This window comes from Phaseolus vulgaris, chromosome 11, assembly GCF_051622355.1.
Source record: "Phaseolus vulgaris cultivar YP4 chromosome 11, ASM5162235v1, whole genome shotgun sequence".
NCBI lineage: Eukaryota > Viridiplantae > Streptophyta > Magnoliopsida > Fabales > Fabaceae > Phaseolus > Phaseolus vulgaris.
The window spans coordinates 10731668-10754506 of record NC_143508.1 but is presented as its reverse complement, the minus strand read 5'-3'; the positions used below and the strand labels follow the sequence as shown (position 1 = coordinate 10754506).

General features: G+C 31.7%; 1 protein-coding gene across 3 annotated transcripts; it reads left to right on the top strand.

The window, feature by feature from the left end:
* The first annotated feature begins 3241 nt into the window (after positions 1-3241).
* On the top strand, positions 3242-9898 carry LOC137820677 (putative axial regulator YABBY 2). Of its 3 annotated transcripts, XM_068624864.2 has the most exons (7): positions 3242-3379; positions 3476-3629; positions 5810-5929; positions 6106-6235; positions 7253-7301; positions 7639-7714; positions 9480-9898. In XM_068624864.2, the coding sequence occupies exons 2-7, from the start codon at positions 3558-3560 to the stop codon at positions 9582-9584; spliced, it is 552 nt and encodes a 183-aa protein (XP_068480965.1). In that variant the 5' UTR covers positions 3242-3379; positions 3476-3557; the 3' UTR covers positions 9585-9898. The 3 variants fall into 3 exon arrangements, with proteins under 3 accessions (XP_068480965.1, XP_068480995.1, XP_068480985.1); XM_068624894.1 differs by lacking the exons at positions 3242-3379; positions 3476-3629 and adding an exon at positions 3646-3883; XM_068624884.2 differs by lacking the exons at positions 3242-3379; positions 3476-3629 and adding an exon at positions 4976-5698.
* Positions 9899-22839: the final 12941 nt, after the last annotated feature.

Below are 22839 nucleotides of genomic sequence, written 5' to 3'. Positions count from 1 at the left end.
TATCTTTCTCCACCATACTTCTATTGTTGGTTGTTGGGTCTCTGCTGTTAATCTTGTGAGGGTGGTTTTGGAATATTTGTAATGTGTTGGGGGACTTAGCTTGTTTTTTTTTGGACTTATGCAAATCCATAATTTGCTTTTTTAATAAAGTTGGAGTACTTATTTTTTATTTATCCTTTTATAATAAACAAAATTGAATAAAAAGTTGTTGTCTAAAATTTAAACCATAATTTTATACTATAGATCATGATTTATATTGATGGCTAAAGTGATATTTATTGTAATGATAAAAAACATTTATAAAAAATACCCATTGAGTTTCTCGTGAATTCTCTTAATATGTTAACTAGAAAAACTCAACAAAACTAAGTTAAAACATTTTTTTAATGCGTAACATAATTTTTGATAAGGAGAGTTAATCTTTTAGATGTAATTTATGACTATTTTGTGCTTGATACTTGAGTACAAGCCTCAACAGAAGCATCTAAATAAGAAGTTGTATGGTAGAATTAATCAATTATGCAAAATCTTGTGTGTCTAGACGATGTCTTTTTATCGAGCAGCTGGCACGCATAATTTGGTAATAATTTGTTGAGAATAAATGAATAATGAATGATGTTCAATGAAAGACAATGCGAAAGAATATGAAGTTGTACAAAGTGAGTAATGTGGTGATGGACATGCAGCGTGTCTTGCACACACACAACGCAGGCATCAACTTTTAAGTCGCTACAAGTTATAACTAAATTTAGAAAAAACCCCTAAATTCCTCTAACCTATATTTGTGTCCACTGTTAATTAACTCTTCTCACAAACACAAACTCACACCATAATTTTCAAACACATGTCTTCTTTCCTATACTTAATTTTCTATTAATCTTTACAAGATCCTCTTTTTGGAAGAAAGCATGTGTTGCTCCAATTTTGTTCCTCACTTCTATTTTCTAAAAAAGGAAAGTTTAGTGTCTATATACTGTGAAAACTAAACCTACAAATATAATTATATTATTAATTTATCCAGCAATACTATTTCTATAATGCTTTTTAAATAAAGATAATAGACATGACAAAATTTATACAATGAAAAATGGTAAAAAATTAGTACATTTTTTTACACATTTTTATATTTTTAATTTATAATGCGCATGACATATATATATATATATATATATATATATATATATATTAATATCCGCTAAGCTGATTTAGGTTAATTTTTATATGTGTGATTCTACATGAAAGAAATAATTCATCAAGACATAATTTTGAGATGAAATAAATTTAAATAATTTTTCTTTAGATTTAAATTTTTTTTCTGATAAATTTTTAATAATAAAAGAAATTTCACATAAATCACATTATTTTAAGTTATGGTTAAAATTTAATATTACACAAAAATTATTAAATAGAAATCAATTTTAGAGATAAAATATATTTAATTACTATATTGACTAAATTATATGTTATTTTAGAGACTATTTTTTTAATATCTAAAGTAGTTTCTATTATTAATAAAATTTATAAAATAGTTGTTAAATTAATATTTTATTAGCTACCAGATTTTTTTATACCAACCAGAATTTAAAGTAATTGGTAGCTAAAACCTTGATAGCTAATTAGATACCAATTTAAAAGATACTTTATAAATTTTATTGATAATAAAAACTATTTTAGATACCAATAATATATTTAGTCTTTAAAATGGTATCTAATTTAATTAATATTTTTTGTCTATAAAATTGATTTTTATTTAATATTTTTTTAGTATTAATGCAAACAAATTTATTAAAAATATTTTTTTGAACTCTCCTTAACAAAACATTCATTAAATAATTTCTTAAAATAGATTTATTAAAAAAATAATATCTCCTAATAAGAGTTCTAGTCACCAAATATTTGAAGATAGAAATAGACATGGAAATCAAACTCGTTATCAATATATTAACGACATGATTATTCTGAATCATGTCACCCTATATTGGTGACAAATGCACATGTTGGTGTTGGATTATATGCCCGTCTAGAGGTTCACTTTGTTTAGTTTTGGATCTGAATATAATTAGGGTTTATTTTATGAATGAATTGAATAAATAAAAATTTCTAATTGTAGTGATAAATTCCACGTGGAGAGTTTCACGGGGAAATACATGAGATGAATGTGTACAAGAAGATGTCTAATCACTTTACATGCAGTACACCGCCATAGATAAGCAGAAACAAAAATGGACAAAAGCTATTTTGCAGCACTTGCTATTTCCATAGTCTTTTCCACCTCATGCTTAAACCTTTCTTCACCTATCATCTAATTACTTATCATGCATTCAAATACATAACTTCTTAATTCTCATGCATCGGAATGTTTTTTTTTAAACCCTCCAAAGTGCACTTAATAATTCCTTGTCTTAGCGTAATTAATGAACCTGTTCCATCCGCTTTATATGAAAAATTTATTATTTTTTAATTCTTTTTCAAAATGGATAAAAATAAGATTAATTAACCATGCTTCTACTAATATTTTTCTGCTTATTCGTTTTTAGTGAACATTCCGTTTTAGTAATATTTTTTCTATTCACCTGAATTCACAAATTTCAAAATAATGAGTATTTTCTTTATATTCGGAAACAAATAATGGAGAAACAATCCAAAAGTAACAAATACAATAAGACAGAAAGAAAGTTAAACAGTTAACTTTTGCAAAAGTTTCTTTGAAAACTACAAAGACAATTATTAGTTTAAATGAAGTAATTAAAAAACGCTGGTTAGAGGTATCTATCTATCTATCTATGACCGTCAACAAACGTAGAAAAAAAGTCTTTGAAAAGAAAAGAAGTAAAATGAAATGTGAATTGTTTGTGATCATAGACTAGACTACTCAGTTTGAGTTTGAGTCTTGAGTCCCACATAACAACCTTAATCTCCTCTAAGAAACTAATTGATTTATGGATGAAGAATGTGTTGTTTTTTTGAATGTTTTTTGAATGTTTTATATGTTTAGATGAGGAAGAATGAAAATTATGAATTGTTTATTGGTATGGAACACATCCCTAAACATTCATTCCAAATTTCTAAGCATTAATATCTCGCCCCCCTCGTCCGCTACAGAAAGCCAGTATAGTTAGACATGGGTCACTCCCACCCACTCATTCTCTCAATCATAACACTTAACACATCTTCACACCCACTCTCTCATCGCACGTGTCACTCACACGCGCACACTCCAAACCCAGCCTACCAAGATTTCCCATAATCCATCTTTTCTTCCTAAATCAAATGCCACTAACCCCACTCCACTTCCCCGACCACACCACACTAGTCCCATCTTAACCTATGTCCAAACACACTCTCTCTCTCTATCTCTTCTTAAATAACACAACAATAAGTACATAAATTATTTGTTTTTTTTTTATTTTTTTTATTTTCTCTTCCTTCCGCGTCTTCTGTAAATCGTTGATGATCATGTTCACTTTTCTTTCAGCCAAGTGATTCTCTCCCCCCGTGATCTGCCTATAAATCCACCAAGCACACACTCAAAGGACACAGTCACATATAGATAAAAAATGTCAATGGAAATGATGGCAACGGAACGTGTTTGTTATGTTCACTGCAACTTCTGCAACACCATTCTAGCGGTACAAATCTCTTCCTCTATCTCTCTCTCTCTCTCTCTCTTTCGTTCTTTCTTCCATTTCTTTATTTCTTTCCATACTCTTCTAAGCTTTCTCTTGCGCCACGCCTTTCACCAGCTAATTTGGCAATTCGGGTTTTCTCTAATTTCTTTAATCGATCGAGATACTGAGATGATACAAGAGCCAGGAATAAAGAAAAAGCGCTTCTGGGTACCCAGCAAAAAGCGAAATTCAGCTCAGACCTAATCAGAATGCATGTCTGTGTATATACATATATCTATATTATATAAATGGATGAAAACTTAACTGTTGGAAAGCATGCAATCAGAAATACCCCAATTTATATATAAAGGGTAACTTAATTCCCTGGAAAACACTGCAATCTATCACTTAAGTGAATTAATTTGGTAACTGGGGTGGTGTTTTTGTACCAAGGATTCCACTGCTATGTTATATTTTATGAGAAAGTGTAACTGGGTTTTGCTCCCTAACCTCTACCTTGATATGAGTGGTGATAGTTCGGTTAGAGGCAATATATATGTGTGTGTGCAGCCAAAGTAATAGCAGAAAATTATGAAATTAAATAATTGAAACCCCTACCCGTACCTAACTAAACAATTGTGAAAATAAAAGGAATTTTAGGAGTTAGAAAGTGGAAGAAATTTTGAGATGCTTATTATGAAAATGCGTACACAGGCACAGCCATGAGATCTATATACTAGGGCTATTCCCAAGTGTTAGGGTTCCCCTCTTTTGTTATAAACTTTTTAAATAAAAAAATTAATTTTTTTGGCAGAAGAGTAGATAGCAACATGTATGCATATATGATTTCATTTGCTATATGGTATTTTATTTTCTTTGTTGGTTTGTGTACCTGTGTGCTAAATTAACACAGCTCAGAAAATTAAATCTGAACACAACAAATCCATGTGATGGTACGCAGTGCAGTTTCTCTCTCCTCAGTGTTTGATTTGATCCCTTAATTGCCTTTCTGTGGCGATGAGGGTGAAGCATCATATCGTCTTTTATGATATCGTATATATCATCAAGTTTTTTCACGGTTTCAGCCTTGTTGCTTCCCTTAAGTACAGAGGCAGTGTCCTCTCTTTCTTTCTACAAGAACTTTGTGGGGATTCTGATCAATTCATTTCACCACCAGAACAAGCTATATCACATCATATCATATGCTCTCTCTCCTTTTCTTAAATATTTCTTGTTACTTTCTTTTGTTTCTCTCCTTTCATCATAGCATGCTGAAATTATAATTACCCCTTTTGAGAAAGCACTCTCTTTCCTTCTCTCCTTCTCAAATGAGATCTCTTAACATGGCCTAAAGGGCTAATCTGCTTAATGATGATACATCACTCTCCTCTGGTGGCAAGCACTAGTGGCTAACGGTGGTGTAGCTCTTCAAGGCCTTGATGGTTTCCGTTCCAGTCAAGTCGTTTTCACCCTCTCTCTTTCCTCCACACTATGTGCAACAATTTCTATCTTTTATCATCTTGCCTTGTAGTGTCAGCAAAAAGTGATGCGCACCCACAACAAGGGGACATCGTGAGAGACTGAGAGTACTGAATTTTAAATCGCCCCATGTCAGGTTCTGAGCGTTGCTGCTATTGTATGGATGTATTGAATGTGCCACCACCACACCACACTCTCCCTAGCTGGACACTGGACACACCCCTTAAAAGTATACCTCTCTCAGAATGAATGAGAAAAGATTGCTGCATTCACTTCCCTCTCTAGCTTATTTATCATCTTCTTATACCTCTTTCTTCTGGCAGCTATGCATTTTGTCTTTTTCTCTTCTCATTTTTCATTTCAATGCTGCATGGTGTGCTTTGGAAGCACCTTTCTTGGGAATGTGAAAGCTTCACTTATCCTATATATATATATATATATATATATATATATATATGTATATATATATATGTATATATGTTAACCTTTTTTGACAATCTGAAGACCCTATATATATATTTATATATAAAATATGTCCATCAGCTCTTGTTGGCGATCAAAATTATGCAGCTTCCAGTTCCTGGTTTTCATGGATGAATGCATGTTTTACTGTATGTATACAACTGAAGAGGATGTTCTTATACCCACTTTTCTACTTCATTTTATTTATATTTCTAAGTAATAATAATATTTGTTTTGTATTTGAAAATGGGTATTGGCAGGTTAGTGTTCCTTACAGCAGTTTGCTAACCATAGTGACGGTTAGATGTGGACATTGTGCTAATTTGCTATCAGTTAACATGGGAGCGTCCCTTCAAGCATTTCCTCCTCAAGAGCCTCAGGTGTGTTTATTTATATATATATTTCACATTCTTTTGGTCAATTCCCACTTTGTGACACTATGAGCAAACCATAAATGATATAATATAATTTCTTTATACTTTAAAAATGCAGTTCTTTCAATGAAAAACTGTGTCATCCTTTATTAATTCTTTTGTTTAATCTGTTGGTAATGAAGTCACAGAAACAGCACCTAAGCTTTGAAGAACCAAGCAGCAAGGAACTGGGATCCTCATCTTCAAAATGTAACAAAATAGCGGCATTTGAGGCAGTAGAGCATGAACAACCAAGGATTCCTCCCATTCGTCGTGAGTATACATTCTCACATTTCATGGATTAATTTATCTCCCTTTTGTATATGCTTTTGGACCGTATCGATCCTAACGGGCCTAAATCAGAATGAACAAAAAGGCAACATATATAACTAGACCAGCTAACCTTATGAGGAACTTTTTAATATCAGTGACAAGTTTTAATTAAGGATGAAAAAGACTCAAACTACTCTCTCCACAATTAGCAGCTGAAGCTAATTTAATACAAGTAACAGCAGAGCAGAACAACCTCATCATTGAGGGCCACTAGTCATAAAAACAAGTTTTCCCATTTTTTCCAGAGAGTCGGCGTCCATCTGAGTAACCACTTTTTTCGTGCCCAATTGGGGCATCTTGTTTTCTCCATCAATTTTAATGGCCCCCTCTAAGATGGTGACCTTACGTAACAAAAATTGACCCATCCTTAATTCATTGCTGTCATGCCATGCCCTAGAACAAGAACAAGGACTTGTGCATATTATATATATCTTACACACACATATGTATACAATTATCCACGTGTAATTCATTTTACAGTTACAGATTCCTCTCACCATTATATAATAACAGCTCATCATGGTAATTACATTGATACTTGCACAAAAAAAAGTAAGTAGTAGACTATAGTGGTAGTAGTACTTAAGTTTTATAGTGGTCGATTTTCTCGCTGTGAGTGACCTGTACAAAGCAATGACGACAAAATTGTTTCAGAAATAACAAAGAAAACCCATTGGACTCTTGGATAAACAAGGGAAATCTCAATGCTTTTTGAATGCTAGAGCATATAATTGTATGGTTCTCAACAACCCAGTTCTACAGCTTTAGTCTATCTAAGAATGTGGCCTTTCGTGTGAAAAATTCCATATCTCAACCTGATTTCTGTTGGTGAATCCGTGACGTGAATTTTTTAGGTTACAGATCAAGTGCATTTTTAATTGATGACTGATTGTATTAATTTTTCTCTTGCATCGTTATTTAATGTTCCTAATTAAATGATCTCATGACTATTCACAGCTACAGAGAAGAGACATCGTGTGCCTTCTGCATATAATCGGTTCATTAAGTAAGTTGTCTTTGGACTTTATTTAAAATCAACTTCCCTGCTTTTCCCTAATTTCCTTAAAGTTAATGTTAACTATATTTATTCTAAAAATTAGTATATATAGAAAATAATAGTAAAGGTAGTCAAGAAAGAAGCAAATCAAGTTGAAGCGAAATTAAAAGCACTTTAAAGGATTAAAATTTTATTTTGTGTTCAAAGAATAAAGATGATACAATAGTCCAGTAAATATAATCTCTTAATTCTAAAATAATTTAAAAAAGAAAAATGAAAATAGACTAGAGATGATTCCATTGAGTAAAAACAAATGGCAAGTCTTTTCAAACGTCTGATTTTGCAGGGAGGAAATCCAAAGGATTAAGGCTAGTAATCCAGATATCAGCCACAGGGAGGCTTTCAGCTCCGCAGCCAAAAACGTGAGTTTAACCTTAATCACTACATTAATTAATATATATCATTTTGTGATCCACACAAACAAGTGCATGCTGCAGTTTTCTATATTTTTCATGTTTTTTGGAGCCACTTGTGTCAGTTCACGGACAGCCTTTGTCTCTTCTATAAACTTCTTGCTCAAGGTGACAATCCAATATTCCAACGATTACTGTAAAGATGTTTCCAATGTAATCATCTAGTTTGAGGGTATAAGGGGAAATCACATTCTTTAATTGGTTTAAATCCCTGGGAACGTTCTATTTTATGCTATACGTGCATAAATAAAATTAAAAAAAAACATTAATATTGAGTTGGGAAATCATGCTGAATATATAAAAATAAAGATAAGATGGCAAAATAAAACTTAGCATGTTTGAATTACAATAACTTATGGTTACCACAGAGAAAAATTTAACTCTTTTCATTCCCACCTTTAATATAAACTGCATTTCCACTTAAATGGTGATTTGAGATTCAGATTCATGATCAAATGGAGATTTGGTTGCATATAATATTTAGTGACTGAAATTCAGTAAATACCATAAACTAGTATCCGAAGAGACTTTTGAAAATCAAGCTCTGAAGTTGGCAAAAAAGAACTAGTGTTTCTATTTACTAGATTGCATTAAGATTTCCATCAGGGATCTCTTCAGAGATATTAATTAATAACTCTTGCGGCAAAAAAAAGTGAGAGTATCCAGATTCGAAACTCTCCCATTAAATGATGATTTAACAAATATTTAAATAAGGAACTGTTATATATAATTTATGGTGTCGAACGTTAATAATTAACATTACTTTTTCTTCATTATTTACATACTGCTTTCAATATTCACATACATATAGATTGGTAACATACAGCATGAGATTAGCCAATCTTGTAAAGAGGAAGTTTCCAAAAACTGATGTATTAGAAAAGGATGTGAAACGACATTTGATTAGTTAACTATGTTCATCAATAAAACCATATCTAATCTCCCTTTTAAAAGGCCTGCAACCAGTCAAAGTATAATATTAATATGAGGTTAAGTTTGATAGGCCATAGCCAATTTTATGATCACTCTCTTAACCCTAAACATGTTCCTCGTTCATCATGGTATTAGAGCATAATATCCTATCACATGCTGTAACCAGTGTCACTTGTCTAGTCCATTTACATGTGATTCCATCACTCTCTTATGTACTAAAGCATTCTCTTATGTACTACAGTATGCTCCTTTGAACTCTCTTATTTTTCCTATGTGGTATAGCATGTTTTTCACCGCATTTTATTTTGGAAGCCACACACTGCCCAAGTTAATTGAAAAACCCGTTCTTTAATGACTATTTGCCTGTTTTAGACTGTGTTTGTTCAAAATCATGCATGTTAATTTGTACAAGAACAGTACAGGCATCACAGATATTAGAATTTTTAGAATGAACTCTCACTTTATCCATCAAACTTAGCTTTTTTAAAATGTTATTCATTAATGTCATTAAAAATATAGAGAAAGTAACTAATAAAATGGATGTGGAAGTTTTCTAAAGTAAGTTCATGTTAGCTATTTTAAAGACTAATAAGTGAAAATTTGTTCAAAATTTTGAAGTTAACTTTGGAGTTTATTAGTTAGATTGGCTGCCAGCTCCTGCAAGTCTTGACTATAAATGGCATAAACAGCGATGTGTTGTTATATATACATGTTTCTGTCACCCCATGAAATTTCTCTTTCTGAAGAGTGGGGATTGCCTCATCTTTATATGTGTATGCAGTGGGCACATTTCCCTCACATTCACTTTGGGTTAAAGCTGGATGGCAACAGTCAAGCAAAGTTGGACCAGGGAGAAGCAGCTGAAAAGTCCAATGGATTCTACTGATAAAAATGGAAGCCTGTGAGTATGAGCTTGTTTTTTTCATGCTTGACCTAAATCAGTGAAAATGAGGTTGATCAAATTTCCCAATCGTACAACCGGATGGGAGACTCCTGCAAATTAATCTCAGCCTCTCACCAATGTTTAATAGTACATGTATTGCCCTTTTCCATATATCGTTGTTATGAAATGATTGCTATTCTTGTGATTGCATTTATTGTGTTGAATTTGAGCACTTAAGTAAACAACACGTTCCTCTATATATCATAATGATGATGCTCCTTCAGTGATCATAATATAATCTATAGTGTTGGAGTGTATTTGAAATCTCTCTTAGCTTCCACATTAATTTTGAACGCATAAAAAAGAGAAGATGGTTATTTATTCTTTTTATGAAAACCCCTAAGCACACCAATAACATTTCACCCTTTCATAGGACCACATGAACACCTTTTTCATCTTTCAGAAGATTACCGTTTGACCATTTTTGGTTATGGTGCTTCCTCCCCGGGGACTCTTTTTTACCCACCTTGCATGGTAGTTGCTTGAGTAAATTAAAGAGTGAAACATTACATTTCTTGCTCTTTAATGGATTCCTTTTTTCTTCTTCTTTCTTTCTATTTTTCTTCCTGGACCATTTTGTTCAGTTAATGGAGTACAGCCCTATTAAAAGAGCAACATGTAGTGCAGGTTCTGCATGCATGATCACCTGCCACACTCGCAGAACTCAGTTTGTTTTTAAGCTTCTAAGTAAAAGGGAATTGTATAGAAAGGAGTGAGGGAAAGGATTTCCTTTCTTTCTCCTCATAAATTCAAAGCACTGTGTCCAAGTTAAATAAACCAATAAAACAATAATAACGGTAGAAGCCATGAACCAAGCTAGCAAAATAGGTGCCAAAAGAAGAACTGACATAAATATTCAAGAAACATCACTGTGTTCTAGAGATAGTTGAGATAGTTGCACTTTAATCCTTCAGAATCATATTCTATTATTTAATAGATCGTAATATATACTCATTAACATCAACATGGCCATATACATTAGATAAATCTTCCTCAAGTAGAAATCCCGAAATTTTAGTGTAACAAAATGATGAACTGCTAATAATATATCAAACTATTTGTTTGAATAATTAAAATTTGTTTCCAGTCAGATAATAAATTCAGTATACATGTATTAAGATATTGCAATTCTTTTCATATTTTAAACAGTTCAATCAGTAAATAAATGAATGAACCCAGTTAGTTGGGGTTCATTGATGTGCATCTGTTGCCTTTATATGTATATCCGTATTACCACAATTAATTTCATTTTCATCTTCTACTTTTATATTACATAGAAAGAGGGAGAATTAAATTTGATACTCTATCATTAATGTAAAAGTATCATTATAGTTAAAAAAATCATTTTACATATAATTTTTAAAATAATGATATGTCTGTACACCTTGTAAACTGTAATTGCAGCCATTGACCGTTAACAGTATGCAAGTAATAATTAATAGTTGAGATTTAAATAATTATATGTTTTATATGCGAGTATATATATTTTTTGTGACAATCTTATTTAACTGTAACTACATTTTATTCTCTCAAATACACTTCTTATATATGCTTATGCACAAAACTAATGACCAGGAAACTTTCATTGTAAGAATATATCTACTATTTGATATTAATTATAGCTACACTTTTATATTAAAATTCATTATGTATATATAACCAACAAAAACTACTTATAAATACTAAATATTAAGAATGAAACATTTATGTTGTAAGTATTTTCCTCTTTTTTTCAATGGTGAGTTACTGCAAACAAATTTTTTAATTGTAAATGTGTAAGCAGTTGTGTTTTATAAAGTTTTGCTTAAATTCATGAAAAATACAATTATGTAATTTTAACATACATTTTGTCATTTTATTTGAAGAGTTTCATTTGTCATGATCCGTTGTCTAAGACTTTGTCAACTAATAAAATTTACTTAAAATATATATAACTTTTAAAGTGTAATTATTTTTTTTTATCAGCAATGAATAAATAAAATTAAAGGGAATTCTTTAGGGGTATCCCAACCCATATACAGTAACCAGAAGTGGACTTCCTATATCCACAAGCGAAACTCACCTTTATGGTTGGAGCAGAACAACCTTAAAGTGAGAAAACCCTACCAAAAAATAACCAACATCGGCGACCACCGATTACACATATAGTGGACGTCGCTTCATCGATTGGCGATCATGTTGACCTAAGGAGATCGCCGCTTCATCAACCGGCGATCATGTTGATCTTTGCATACCACCGACTATGCACATGGAGATCGCCCGTTGATCGACTGACGATCATGTTGTCCTTGTAGCACTTCAGCACCCTCCGACTAGGTGATCATGTTGATCTTTGCATACCTACGGCGACCACCGACTACGCACATGGAGATCGCCGGTTGATCGACCGGCGATCATGTTGTCCTTGTAAAACTTCAGCACCCTCCGACTACACACATATGGAGAACGCCGCTTCTTCGATCGGCGATCATGTTGACAGAACGCCGCTTCATTAACCGGCGATCATGTTACCCTTTGCATACCTTCGGCGACCACCGACTACGCACGCATGGAGATCGCCTTTTTCGACGACCACCAACTACGCACACATGGAGATCATCGTTTCATGTTGACCCTTGCAGACCTTCGACGACCACCGACTACGCCCGCGTGGAGATCGCCGGTTCATCGACCTTGTATAACTTCGGCGATCATGGCGGAATTTGCCTCATACAAACCTTGCTGGATTTGGATCTGCTCACATCAGTGAATACCTACAGCGATTTTATAATTGTTAAAGTGTAATTATAATTGTTATAAAAATATATTACAACTAATTTTAAAAATAAAAATAATTTACTATTATTTTATTAAATTAGAAACTATTTTATAAACTAAAAAAATCATTAATATATAAAGTAGTTTCTAAATTAGTATCTACCTACGACTTACCAAATTTTAACTACTTAATACTTTATATTTTAAATTAGTCTTTATTAATTTTTTAAAAAACTAATTTAAAATCTAAAATAATAATAACTAAAACATTCCATTGATAACTAATTTATATATCAATTTAAAAATTATTTTTTATTTTTTTATTAATAATAAAAATTATTTTAGATATAAATAATTTTTAATCTCTAAAATAGTGTATAATTTAGTTAATATAGTGACTAATGATTTTTTATTTTTAAATAATTTAGTTAATATAGTGATTAATGATTTTTTATTTTTAAATTTAATTATTATTTTATAATTTTCTTATAATGATAGAGAATTTATTGTTAAATTACAAAATATAGATAATTATTAAACTCTAATTCAATGATTTTATTAAGAGCATATGCCTATTTAAAATCTTCATTTATATATAGTTTCGTCTTAATAAGAATGTGACAAGCACCAGTTGGCTATATAAGAACTAGAATTCTATTTGTGGTTTTTTATTATAAAAAAATGATAAAATTTAGCAAGTAAATATTGATAAAAATATAAAGATGTGAGATTTATTTAGTAAAAAAGATATAAGTTGCAGGGTTTAAGAGAATAAGTTATAAAAAAAAAGTGAAAGGATGCATTAATATGTGAGGTGTGAAAATGCGCGTGAGTGATAAATTGAGGAGTGGTGGAAGCAGAATATTGGATGGTAGCTGCAGATGGAGTTTGTTTGTTTTATTTTGTTCTTGGAAGAGTGTTTGAAATTATGAAATACTACTATTGGTTGAGTCATGGTGACGTGACGTGTAATGTTAGACACAGTAGACGGGGTGGCTATATATGGTTATGACATGCATGCTCCTTTCAAAGCCTACTATTCCACCATCTCCTCAATCTAACATGGGTCATCCCTGTCTTCCATCATAATGTTTCATCCTTCATTCAAGGAACGCACACGTGAGACCCACTCTCACGCATCATAATATCTCTTCTTCATTCTAAACTTCCCAATAATCTATATTCTCCTCCCATTTCTATTACGCATTATCCTCATAATGTTATAATATACTTTCTTTTCTTTTTGTAGTTTTCTTTATTTTTATACACTTTTTTATCAATAATAAAAAATCAATAAATATTATACTTTATCATTTTCCTAACTCCCAAAAATATATCTAATCGGAAACAGAACCTCAAACCCTGACAATAGTAAAAACCCGCAAGTTGCAACATCAAGAAACCAACCTCATACAAATCAAAGGATCCAGACACCAATCAGAATAAGGGAACGAAACAAAGTGTGACTTGGAAGAAATTCAAGACCAAACATTTACTTGAACCAATGCGAACAATTTTGACTCATTAGTCATGCCCATTTTAAAGATGACATTGTTCATGTGTTTCCAAATTTTACTTACTACTTCAACCCAAATTGCATCCCAAACGTCATTAATTGAAACAGAAGCATTGCACATCTTGAATTGTAAAAAATTTGACAAAAGATCATTGTGAAATATAAGTTATCTAAAATGTTCATATAAATTCAATGATAATTATACTACTTTTTTCCTTTGCCTCATTTTTCTTAATTAATATCCCAAAAAGTAAATGAAATGTAATTCTTATTCTTCATTTTGTTATTTTGTTGATTTAAACTAAAAGGGATTGAATTTATGCGCATTTGAGAGATCTATTAGGAAACTAGACATTTAAGTGTTAGGATGGTGTTGCTTTTACAATAAGGTAAACTTTTTAATGTAATTGTTTTTGTTAATTATTTTGAAACGATTATCACTTCAAAAGTTTACAAGTTTATTTTGAATTTCTATCAAACTAAATGAGAGACCTGGTGAAAGAATAATTTAATTAAACATGATTTCCCAAATATTAATTTTATTAAGTGATAATCATTGGGCAGAATCTTTAACATACTTTTAGAAGAAAAGGAGGGAGTATTGACCAACCCAACCTTTGCACTCCCCTCTCTTTCTCTATTCCTCCACACCACCTACAATAAATATGAAATTAATTAATATTTTTTTTAACCTTTTTTAATAGGGTGGAACGATATCTAAAATACTTCTATTTATTTATTATTTTTTATAAAAAAAATTGTTAAGTCTTACTAACTTAAAATGTTTTCACTATTTATCTTTCCGTTAAAGTTTTCTTAACATGCACTAAAAATTAATAAATACTTTTTCTTGAAATATCCTTACACCTTTTAAGTACACGTTTTTTTTTTATGAACACTTGATATGTACTAAGATTTCCCTATCTAATTGACTTATAGCTTGCAATGTATTGATGACGGTATAACAACATTCTTTTTTATCTAATTATTTAAATTAATGTGAGTATTTTAAGAGACATTAAAACATAATTCCAACTATTACATTGAAAGAAAATCTGAATTTTTTTGAAGAGAATATGAAGGAAGAAAATAAATGAAATAAGTTAGTTTGAAGTGAGGTTAGTTAGTTAGTTAGAAAATAAGGTAAATGAAAATGAAAAAGTGTTAATGGATTTGAAGAATGAGAGAGATGATAAGTGGGAGATTAGTGATAATAAGAAGGGTTGTTTGTCTGGTGGGAAGAGGTCAAATATAGAGAATCTGAGAGGTCAAATCAAGGAGGTAGGTGGGGTTAATTGGATCCATGTGATGTGTGGCTCTCAGAAATTGGGTCTTGTCTGATGGATGGATGGAACTTCACTTTATCTTTCTCTGCACAAAACAATAAATGGATGTCTCTCATCCAAACCTATTCAGACTGTCATGTCACATACACCTTTCCTCTTCCCAATTCCCACCATACCCCTCTTACCAATAACCCTAATCTTCTCTTTCTTTTCATCAAATTTCATTCATCTAACTTCTTTAACCCACTTTTCTATATTCAAAATTGTCTATTTTCTCTCTACATAAATCATGATAGCTATCTCAAATTACAGATATTTAGTAATTATTTTGCCACCAAAGTGTTTTAAGACTTTTCTTCAGGGAAAGTATTTTTTACAATTTTTTGTTAATTTTTTTCCAAACTATTCTTTTTATATTTATTTTAAATTAAATTTTAATTTTCTTAAAAGAAGTTATCAGTAGTCAAGTTAACATACGACAATATAAATTGTTTATCATAAATCTAAAATAGAAAAAAAAACTAATTGCGCATATTAAAATACTACTAATCAATTAAAATAGATGTATTTTTATTAAACTTCATTTTTTCCTTATCGAACTCGAGATTTTCATTCTATATTTTGTTTCCTACCAAGAAGAGCCGAAAATATGTTATACTACTTCGCAAGAATATTTGGTTTAGCCTACATAATATTTTTAGAAGTGTTTAAGCCTAGATTTTAAAAAACTTTTATTAAAAAAGTTATATGTTAACTCGTTAAAAAAATTTAATAGATCTATATATATTCAAATATTAAATACACGAGTAATAATATTTGACGACACTTATTTTATATATAATTACTTGAAAATCTTATTATAGTAATGTAATATTTAAAAAATGTCTTTTTTTTATCGGAATTTAAAAACTGTATTGTTAGTTTAGATATTTAGTTATAAAGTATCTGTATAGAAAATAAATGTTATCAAAACATTAATAGTCAGGTCTATAAAATTATTAAATGGTAAATTTACACATTATAATATTTATTTTTTAAAATAATTAACATATTATGATGTATTTATATACATAATTAATTATGTAATGCATATAAACAACAAATACATAATATAGAAAAGGGTATAATTACTAATGTATCTAGCACAAACTCCATTGTTGCCATGGTAAAGGAGGCAACAAGGTTTTGTTGCAGCACTTGTGAGGGTTGCAGAGAGAGATCATGGACACGTGTCTGAGGTATTCATAAACAGCTTCATCTGATGGATTTGATCAATCCAAATCTCCTGCTATGTATGCCGAGCGGTATATATGATATAGGAAACGTATATAAACTAATTCTTCATTGCAATAAAAGAGAAGTTACAGATAAGATCTACTCGGTGACAGAGAAAGTGGTGATGATTAAAGGAAGAAGATGATTCATTTCTTTATTCTGTTCACACTGAGTAGGCCACATGACATGTAACAAGACATGCAAAGTGATATTGCTTCTACTCCAACAAGTTTTGGTTACAATGATAGTATATTTGGTGGTGTACGATTCAAACATTACCTGATATGGCAAACTATCTTTGGTCATCGCTGAAAGTGATGGAAAGCTCAAAAAAACACCAAACCCTTCCATCCATGCCTACAACGCCGTACAGACGTGGCCATTGATCCTGACACAGTCACACTCATCACAGTCAAAACCCTCCATTGCTTCAATCTCAAACTCCTAAACACTGACTTCATTAACTCAACACATACGGTTGCAGAACATATGTTTAAGTAACTCAAACTTAACTGAATTTTCGATGTTACAATGCTTTATGTGTAGTTTAATCAACTAGACGTTGTAATGAATCTCATGCATACTGGTCAATTAGCTACTTTATTAGTTAGGTTATGTGCTTTGTGTCGGAACACCTACATGTGTTAGTTAGGTGACCAACAACTTTCTTTATGGATCGATGTGATTTATTGTACTTTAAATCACATCTCTACTTAATCTCTGTTATGATAGTAAAGTTCACGTTAGCTCTAATTGGAATCTTCTCTTAAATTTGTCCTATATATGTAGTTCAAACATGGACGAGAAGTTCCAATTTTTTTAATTTAGATCTTACCCAATTTTTTTTTACGTGAAATTACTTTGGTCCTATTTATTTAAATATTCCACTCGTGTACCTACATTAAAGTGATAACAAACATTAAAAATAAAATTTATAAGAACAAGTTAAGAAGTATTAAGACATGCTCACTTAACTCTAATTATTGAGTTTAGTTACCGGGTTTTAATTATAAAACTTTGCTTTACATCAATTTTATAGGGTATTTTTTTTTAATATGATATTAATTTTATTTTCTTTGCTTTTCATGTGTGTAGTCTGATATGGTATTAGAAGATAAAAATTAATGTTGTTCTTTCTTTAGAGTTTAGGATTTAGGATTTACTTTTTATAGTTTGTCATGGCCAATCCTCTAGCTGAGATCCCATCCATTATTTTTTCTTGCACCATTTTGATGGCTTTGAGCTTGATCTCACGTCTCAACCTCTCGATCATAAGAACTACACCACCTGAAGCAAAGTGATTCAAGTGACTTTATCTGTCAAGAAAAAATTGACCTTGTTGACAGGTCTCCTACTCATGACATCTTTGTTGCGTGGTCTCATGTAAATAGCATTGTTTTTTCTTCTTTATCTACAACATAAAGAATAAATAAATATAAGCACATCAGGAGTGCTCCAATCCTTATACAATATAAAATCCACCTAAATTCTCAAATAGTTACAACATCATGTTTGTGCCCCCTATTCAGAAAAGCAACAACCAATTTTGGAGAAATATTACATCTAGATAACCAAAAAAATTGCATCCAATTATGCAAAAAAACACACCCAACAATGCAAAAAGCTGCATAAGAAAAACAAAAAAACCATCCAACTATGCAGCAAAGAAAGTACAATAACAACATATCCTACAAGCAATTTAACTCTCTACTCGTCAAAAAAGACCCACCATTATACCAACCACATTTAACCCTCTAGAACTCAACCCAACATATGTAAACAAAACATAAAGTTCCCAAAATCAAAATCAAAATAAGAGAAAACTGTTATTTATTAAACTGACTCCTTAATATTCTCCAACAACCAATGCCTGCTACCTTCACAACATCTTTCTCTGCTCCCAATCCTTCCTTACCTTTCTAGCTGTAGTTTGGAAATGGTTTTTATGAGCTTACTCACAAAGCCACAAGACTTTCTCTTCCACTATCGTATCATCCAGATAACACATCGGATTGTTCAAAACCATATATAGGTCATACTGGCCAGCCCCCAATTCCATCTAACGTTAGATTTCATGCTTTCCTTATAGACTTCATACACACCAAAGGGTCCACACACCAATCTGAGTAAGAAAAACTTGTGACAACAACCATAGAAGTGATCCAAGACCATACCTTTAATTGCACAACAGTGAACACTTCGACGTGGTCAATTCTATTGTTCCTGAATATGCTCTTATTTCTATGCTTCCATATTTTTCCTACAAGTGTCATCCAAATGCTTCCATACATTATACACTGATTACTTAACATCATTATCCATCTATCTTCCAAATTGACTCTAGTTGTTATCTTGATAATAAGAACCCTCCAGGTCATGTGTTGTCAATTAGAGGTTTATCTGCCCCTCCAACCTCATCCTTTAACAACTTATAAGCTTATTTAACCGAGAATGAGGTTGTCTCTCCCTCTTTCCATAACCACTTATCTTGCTCCTCCCTTACTGGATTCTTGTTATCCAATATTGCCAACATCTGCTCCACCTGATTCTCTTCCCCTTCAAACAAATTCCTTCTCTAAACCAAGTTCCATCTCCACCTATCGTTACTCCACTTCCCTGCTTGGTTCAATCTTAAATCCTTGTCCGTTGTTAGAGAAAACAACCTTGGGAAAATATTTTTTTAAACCTCGCCTTCTACCCACTTATCGGACCAAAACTTGATTTCTTTCCTGTTTCCAAGTACCTAGCTTATGTTATCATCAAACACTGACTTCCATTCCTCCTTTTTCTCCAAAACTCCTTCATATCCCTCCACCAGTTCCTTGTTCATTTTTCCTTGAGTCGCTAGATTTCTCCAACCACCATACTTTGACTTTATAATATCTAACCATAAACCCCCTTCTCCTGAATTCATTTTCTAAATCCATTTTCCTAAAAGATCAATATTGAATAGTCTTATATCTGTGATTCCAAGCCCTCCGAAATCTCTTGATTCATATATCTTCTCCCATGACACCCATGCTATTTTCCTCCATTCTGAGCCCTAACCCCACGAAAAATTTGTTTGTAGCTTCATTTATTCCTTTGCCACTGTTGTTGGTACCCTATAGAACGATAAGTAGAACAAAGTCAAAGATGTAAGAACCAACTTGATTAGGCAAATCCTTTCCGCCATAGAGACAAATTTTCCTTTCCAACTTCCTAATTTACTCCTGATTTTCCCCAACACACCTTCCCAGAAGCTAGCTCTCTTGTGACATCCTCCTACCAACATTCACATATATAAAAGGTAGATTCGTGGTCTAACAGTTAAGAATTGATGTATACCGCTGTAAGGTACTGGAATCTACTCCCACCATCCAATTTTGCTCTTCAAGAAATTGACTTTGAGACCAACATTGTTATCTCCTAGATTTACAATTCAGTTTTCGAAGACATTATAAGCAGCATATCTTCGCCACTTGTGCAAGAAACCTGGAAAGATATGAAAACAAGTTTCTAAAAAAAGAATGGTCCTTGCGTATTTCAGCTCTAGTGACAATTAATGTCTTTAACAAGGTCCCAATGATGTAAGTACGTATTACCCAAAGCTCAAATCCATTTGGGAAGAAATTTCCGATTACAAACCTCTTTTCCCTTGTACTTAGGGTGGTCTGTAACATCTCCAAATACATACCAAATTAGAGTATGTTATGTCGTTCTTAATGGGGCTCAAGAATTCTTTCTATCAAATTCGTGGTTAGATTCTCCTTTTTTTATCTCTTTCCCGGTAATGTCTTATCCCTTGTTCTTCAAGAAAATGCTCAATGTAAAATTATTGGTATTCATTTTAATTCTATTACTACTTTAGACAATATTGCTTTTATTGTTAATACTTCCTAAAACCTAAAATTTGATGGCAATAAGCCTAATTTTGTTAAGAAAGCTAGGTCAAAATGTGCTCACTATGATATGTTGGAACACACAAAATATAAGTGTTATAAACTTGTTGGTTATCCCCTAAATTACTTCAAGAAATGTATTCAATCCACTGTTAATTAAGTTGATGATGCTTTTAAAAGTTCCATCCCTGATCAGGCTTCCATCCTTACATCGACAGTGTCAATAATTAATTTATTTTCTTACTATCAAAATGAATATTGAAACCAAGCTTGATGTTATGGTAACCCATGTTATAGGCAATTGTTTAAATGTTGACACTCATAATTCCCTTCATATATGGATAATAGATTTTGGTGGCATTTCTAACATTTTTTGTTTTAAAGATTTATATGATTCTTACACGCTTACTCACAATTTTAATCTCCTTTTAGAAAATTCCACAAAGGTCAAAGTTGAAAGCATAGGTAGTATCAAGATTTTGGATGATATATTTCTGCATAATGTGTTTTATATTTGTACCTTTTGCTTTAATCTCCTATCTCTTTTGACTTTAAATTGTTGGTAATACATTTCAGTTCATTATGCAGCATAATAGTTTTATTTTGTGGGACATGAAAACCTTGAGGATGATTGGCATTGCAAAAGCTCATCACAACTTAGTGGTTTTTTATTTTCCTAAAAAGAACTCTTATTTTGGTTGTGTTCATACTTGTAATGTTACTTATGAGACTTGGCATAAGAGATTAGGGCATATACCTATTCTTGTTTGCAAATCTATTGCAAATAAAACTCATCTCACTTCTATTGGTCACTCTTTTCCTTGCTCTATTTGTCATATTGCTAAACAAAATAGATTATCCTTTCCTAATCCTAAAAAATTTAGTTGAAATTGTTTTGATTTAATTCATGTTGATATATGGTGACTCTTTAGACAACCTACTTATGATGGTTTTAAGTATTTTTAACATTTTTTTATCAGTAAAATGAATAAATAAATAAAATATGAAGCCTTTTAGGGATGCTCCAACCTTGTCACAAAAGTTGAAAGTTATATATTATACATAACCTCCAAAAAAACCATAAAAAAGTGGCATGTCAACCACCCAAAAACCCATGTGTCTATCTAGGCTTATATTATGGCACCTCTCCAACATCCTCCCTACTCAACTAAAAAAAAATATGCTTCTACTGAGATAACCATTAGCTAATTCTTACTATACTTAAGAATGTTTCCTAACTATTGATCCCTCGCATAATTATAAGAACAACTTAAAATCAAGCTTGGACGTTAATGACAATTAACTTTTGAAGTCTATTCCTAGTACTCAAATATGTTAAGTATTATTGTTTAGGTTAGAACCCTAAAAATACTTTCCATTCATATTTAAGATTCTCAATTTGTCACAACAATTTAGAAGTAAAACAACAATACCAATAATCAATCAAGAACTGAATATTATAATATATAAATATCACCTCAATACATAAGAGTTCAAGCAGATTACTCTCAATCCCAAAGGGTAGAATTATCCACGAATACTTCTAGCACCTTTCATTCTCCCAATAGGGTTACAATTCACTCTATGGTTTTTTCCTCTCATTCTAGTACACTAGGGTTGAGCCTCAAGCCCTCTAACTAACCTATTTTCTAGGGTTAGGCCGCTTCCTATGTTAGGCTGACGGGTTAAGTAATAAAACATAAAAAGACTCAATTTGTCTGACGCATTCTTGCTCAAGCGAGGAATTCTTGCTTGAGTGAGAAAGGCGTCGATTTCCGAAAGCAGTCCTGGAACATTCTCGCTCAAACAAGAATATCTCGCTTGAGCGGGATACTCTTGTTGCGAAATTGGCTTTTTCGACGCTTTTCTCTATTTCTGGGACCTTTCAGCTTTCTCATTTTAGCTCAAATCATTGTCCTTTACTCCAAATCTTCAATTCTCCCTAGAAACCTGCAATTAACACCAAATTTTGGAATAAAATGCTCTTATTCAAAAAAAGATCATAAAAAATGTAAAAAGGTATAAATTCATAAATTAGGGATTATTTTATATGTAAATTAATAATAAATCCTCATAAGTGTCTATATTTTAATATGAAATATTATTGGAATTAGGCATTTATCAGGTACCCCTCTAATCCTCTTATGTTTAGGTTTATTATTATCATAGATGGTCATTTCTATTTCCCTACTTGCAATTGTTCTTAATTTTACAATCTCTATCCCCCATGCGATTTAATTCATTAAGGACCTCTTCCTCATCCCCTACAGATGTTATACCTATTTGTTTCCCATTTCCCACAATTGTATTGATTCTATTTTATCTATTGAATTCCATAAACGATTATTGTGCTAACAATTTCACTATTAAAAATATATTGATATAGAGTATGAATAGAAACTTGGTTGAGTTGCTCTTCTCAATTTGAGTTGTTTCCACACTAGTTAGAGCCTTCCAGTGTGGTTTCTTACTTAATTCCCCAT

Coding starts and splice junctions, on each gene's coding strand:
- LOC137820677 (XM_068624864.2), top strand. CDS start 3,558: ATGTCAATGGAAATGATGGCAACGGAACGTGTTTGTTATGTTCACTGC. Junction 7,302..7,638: donor GCATATAATCGGTTCATTAA/GTAAGTTGTCTT, acceptor CTGATTTTGCAG/GGAGGAAATCCAAAGGATTA. Junction 7,715..9,479: donor TCAGCTCCGCAGCCAAAAAC/GTGAGTTTAACC, acceptor ATGTGTATGCAG/TGGGCACATTTCCCTCACAT.